The sequence below is a fragment of the Citrus clementina genome, unplaced genomic scaffold, assembly GCF_000493195.1.
Source record: "Citrus clementina cultivar Clemenules unplaced genomic scaffold, Citrus_clementina_v1.0 scaffold_4, whole genome shotgun sequence".
Taxonomy (NCBI): domain Eukaryota; kingdom Viridiplantae; phylum Streptophyta; class Magnoliopsida; order Sapindales; family Rutaceae; genus Citrus; species Citrus x clementina.
In genome coordinates, this window is record NW_006262274.1 from 5289132 (window position 1) to 5294490 (window position 5359).

At 29.0% G+C, this 5359-nt stretch overlaps 1 protein-coding gene across 1 annotated transcript in view; it reads left to right on the forward strand.

Annotated features, from left to right (window-relative positions):
• LOC18044339 overlaps positions 1–1201 on the forward strand; it is a 3058-nt gene extending 1857 nt beyond the window's left edge. The window contains exon 2 of the mRNA XM_006436321.2: positions 552–1201. Coding sequence (XP_006436384.2) covers positions 552–812 — 261 coding nt within the window. The 3' untranslated portion in view covers positions 813–1201. The remainder of the gene's footprint in view (positions 1–551) is intronic.
• Positions 1202–5359: the final 4158 nt, after the last annotated feature.

Here is a 5359-nt window from a genome sequence, read left to right on the forward strand (position 1 = left end):
GTTGGAGCTACAGTGTACACTTCATTGACAGCACACAAGAAAGAATTATAGTTAAATCCAATCATTGAAGGCATGTAGAACATTGGTATTGATTTTGGTGGATCTTACAATGCATAGTATTGCAAAACTTCAGTGCAAGGAATATGAATTTCCTTGTTGCTTAAATATAAGGAAATTTCTGGGTTTCTTGTAGAACACTATTTCCTTTCTTGTAGCACAAGAAAACATTGATATATCCATAGAAAATGCCTTCGAAACTTAGTAGCTGGGCATCCTTCTATTGTTTGATTACTTCAGGCCTACTGATAAACTCGTTTTATTGACTAAGTTGTGGTACTTCCATGCTTTTTCCTGTTTGAATAAGGTGATTATATCTGCAACAATAAAAGTTACGAATTATTTGTTTCATTTTTCATACACATGTATGTATTTGTAATGGATTAGACCACAAGTTGTGAACCTTATGTCTTGCATCACTAGTATCAATGACTACTTTCATGTTTCCCATTGGCAACTGCTCTTATAATTGTTTTTAAGCCTCTGACAATTGACCCGTTGTGCCACAGAAAGAAATGCGGCTGAAGGAACTGCATAAAAGGAGTAAAGGTGGGAAAAAGAAGTCCTGGCCTCAAACATGGGATGGTATTCAGCTATTGTTTGGCATTATTGACATCAAAGTCATGTCAAGAGTTCTTAAAATGGCAAGGGTCACTAAGGAGCAACTCTTTTGGTGTGAAGAAAAGATGAAAAAGTTAGACTTATCAGATGGTAAGTTGAAAAGAGACCCCTCTCCTATCCTTTTCCCTTGTTGATGGTTCTACGGTTAAAGATTAAACAAGCCAATTTTTTGGAGACCTTTCATCTAGTTCATTCTTCCTCTGAATGCTATTTGGGATATTTGTCTGAGGATTATTCATAAACCAATCTTCGATCTACATGTATAGATCAACAGGCAGTTTCTAGGTTTCTTGAGGGTAATGTTTACCCGTGCCTTCCTTAAACTATGCAATCTCTTGATTTGCACCATCTTTCGAAAATGTTTTAATTTTGATACCATTCAGAGTCCTTGCGGGAAAAACTAAGTGAAAGTGAATATTAAGCCTCTACTTTTGGTAAGTGTGGCTTCTTGTTGTGCAAAGGTTGTATCAACTTGTCAAATATTGTCATTTTGTATCTCAGCAGCTGCAACCATTTTGTATTATTGATGTTGCAGGGAAAATTGTGGATGTTTTGTGAAAAGTGATTTCCAAATGCTTTGTGCATTTGTCTTCTTTATTATTTTGGTACAAGATATGTTGAATTGGTGTAGGAAGGCAATTCAATGGGTTAGTTTAATTTAGATTGAGTGTTAAACTAACGCTAAGCTCATCTTTTTGTTAACTTTTTAGAAATGTACAATTGGTAATTACTGGATAATAATATAAAACTAATTAAATTTTACTTGTATATTACTATATATATGTGTGTGTGGTTATTGATTACAAAGGGTTGAGCACAAGTCAATTCAGTACTGAATCAAGTCTAATTTATTCTAATTTAATTTGGGATGCGTGGGAAAAAAAAAATAAGACTTATGGTACATGGATTATTTCATCACAACAATTTTTAATGTGTCAATTTACTTTCAAATATTTAAAAGACAATCAAGAATGAAGTGTTGGGCTACACAATCAATGAGTGGTTTGTAATAAACATGAATATATGGAAGTACAATTAATATGTTTGAAAGAGAATCAAGAACGATGTGTTGACGACACAATCACCGAATGGTTTGTAATAAATATTCAATCAATTAGTGGTATGTAACAAACATTAGTATATAGTGGTACAATTAATATGGCATTTCTCAATACTAGTTAGACGATCTTAGGGTTAAAAATAGGAGGTACATGATTAACGATCATGATTCTCTCATGATTTGATTTTCTTCTAAGTAAATTTTATTAACGTGATTGATGGTTAATAAATTAAAAATTAAAAATAATTAAATTTTAATCATACACTAAAATTAAAATGCATGTGGCACAATATCCGTAAAAAATTATGAATACTCAAATCAGAAGAGGATCCTATTCTATTTGATTAAAGGGAGAAGTAATTTTAAAAGTTTGACCCATGATTAGATTTATATATCTTTTTTTTTTACCCCTAAATTTTTTAATGTCCTTCTTACTTTAATAATTATGTTTTCATACTAGTGTCTTGTAATACAAGATGGCAACCAAAACAAAATTTTACAATTAAAATCAAGTATAGGACAATGATTTTTGTACCTCAGGATATTTTAAGATCTTGCATGTGAGATGAAGATGAAACGATCTTAATTAGAGGGATTAATACTCACAACAATTCCTAACGAGGGTCCTTTTCATCCAAATTTATCATTAAAAATAGACTGTTAACCTCACTAATCATGTATTTCTCGGCTAATGATATTGCACTATTCTATTTCTTACAACTGAACGTGACAATTATAATGTGAATATTGGGTCGATTACAAAATTATGTTTTCCATTACAAAAAATTTGTTTGAAACTATAAAAATCTAAAAAAATTAATTATCCAATTTGGTACTTTGAGATTAATAATGTGTATTCAACAATTATCTCCATAAATGATGGTACAAAAAAAATATCTTTTATAATTTTTTAGATAATTTTCCATTAGAAGGACAAATGTCTCATTCACACAAGAAAACAAGATGAAGTCCAAAACCAAAAGCCTCATCACATGCTCCTCTAATGTGCTTCTACCATTGGGTTTCTTAATTTCTTCTACATTTCAGTGGTTTTTTTTTTTTAATTTTATTCATTTCTTGACTATAATCTCTAAAATAATTTTGGATGAAAAAATTTGGCTATTAAATATATATTACATTAATAATATTATGGTTAAATTATGGTAATTTATTACTCTTTCTAATGAATCTTTATAGCTACTAATTACAAAAATTTCTTTTATTTATAAATTTAAATAATTTTATTTAATTTAAATAATTTTATTTAATATAAATAATAATAAAAAACTACTAGATGTACAATGCCTCGTATTACATAAAAAAATTACTATGTTGTAGCTTAATGTAGCCAAATACAATATAACTCTATGGCAACACAATGAACTATATGCACTCCAAATGCATCCATAATAGTAGTTGAATTAAATAACATGATAAAATAGGAGTATTATATTATAATACCTTCTCTAAAAGAGTTTTTGAGGTTACATAATGTGTTATGGGCGTAAGATGAAAGTATCTTAATACTTAATATTTATTAAAAGACTTGTAAGCAAAAAGAAAGTAAGGTATTAAATGAAATTTGATAATGAATTAAAAAAATCTCAATATTTATTATTAATAAAAAACTGTATTAATGTAAGATGTTAAATTAAATATGATAATAGTTCAGCCTCAAAATAGAAAATAGGGGGTATGGTCATAGAGGTATAACATAGAATAAAAAACTTGTGAATATGAAATATATAGCATAAAGTGCTGAGAAAAATGTGCTAGTGGATCAACTTAGAAATTAACTTGATATTTATGGAAAATTTTCTAAATAAACAGATGGACTCGGCTGTGTCTTTGTGGTTTTATGAACTCCATGAAAATATATTTTTGTTTTAAATATATATATATTATGCACATGTACTAACTACTAAACAATAGTAAATCCATAATAAGAAAATTATTTACTTTATTAAAATGAAGGACAAGTAAAAAGATAAATAAATACAGATTCTAATATACTGCAGCACAAAATATATTGTATTAGAATTTTTTTTTATTAATCTTTAACTTTTGTCCCTTGTTTAAAATAAATAAGAGATCCCTTATTATAAAATCACGTTACTAACAAATAATCTTTCTTAAATTAAAATTTTGAGTTTCTTAAATAAATGTAAATGCACTAAATATTGAAAAAGAGACAAGGGAGAAAAAAATAAAGAAGCTTATAATTGAATTCCTGTTACATTCTCCTATTAATTTTTTTTTATAAATTATTTTTCTAAGAAGATAAATTTTCAAAATTGTTGTTCTTGTAAATTAACTCCTAGAAGATACCTTAATAGGAGTCTCTCAGCTACTCCAATGAGTGCTTCAATATTTAGAGCAGAACTGAATGTTGAATTATATGAATCTGGTCTAAGTATGCTTACAAAATTGGGTTTAAGTTCGGAGTAGAGGATCAGGACCAGGCTCAGGCAGCCTCATATTATGAGGAGATCTACTTAGGACAACATTTCTCATCTGGACATATTTTGAGGGGATCACATCACGGGAAACTAAAACTACAACCATTCATGTCAGTGTGATGTTTTCTAAAAATACATGCACAGGCAGCTGGTTTTTTTTTTTTTTCTTATTTTTTACGTTCATTTTACTTGTACTTTTACATATACATGAGCGTAAATTCTTTTTTTTTTTTTTTTCATATGACAAATAAAATTGAGATTCATGCTCATTGTTATGTTTATTTCGTTAATGATGTTGATTCAAATGTATAATGAAAGAGAAATGATTTGTAATCATACATCTCAAAACCATGGCACTCAATTACAATAATTAGATAGCATTATAAGCAATAGTGACACACAATATGTGAATAAAGTAAGAGTGGATAGAAGTACATTTATCCGACTATGTGAGCTATTTCGATCAAATTAGTGATTAGAGGTTAATGGTTTAGTGACAGCTGAAGCACAAGTTATGCATATTTCTATGCACTTTGTCTCATCATGTCAAGAATCACACAATTAGTAGTAAGTTCTACCAATTAGGTGAGACTATTAATAGATACCTCTACTCAATTTTACGAAGGGCACCATAAACTGTACTAAAGAATCGCATTGATGAGAGATGGAAGATGTTCAAGGTACATTGTCAATTATTTATATTTGATTATACTAGTGATAGTTTAATGCTAATAAATTTTCATTAGTTTTGTGTATGTAGCATTGCTTGAGGGCATTGGATGGAATTTACATTAGAGTTTGTCTGCCAGAAAATATAAGCTAAGTTATCAAACAAGAAAAGATGAGATTGCTACAAATATTAGGATTTTTTTTTTTTTTTTTGTGAGCATGAGAGTAAAGGTTGAGTCTGATTAGGAAGTACTTATTTCGAACTTGACAATTATAATTTTGCAATAGTATTTTTGCATGTCGATGAGCGTCTTGGATTTTTTAACACAGCCCAAATTACTAGTGATTATGTTGCAATTATTGTATTACTTTGTTATTTTGTGATTATGTTGTAGTAAGTATAAGAGTGATGATACAACCACAAATTCTTGTACAAACTTATCTTGTAAAGAGTTTTTATCAGCTTCTGAATGCTAGGCAGGAGTTGAGTATC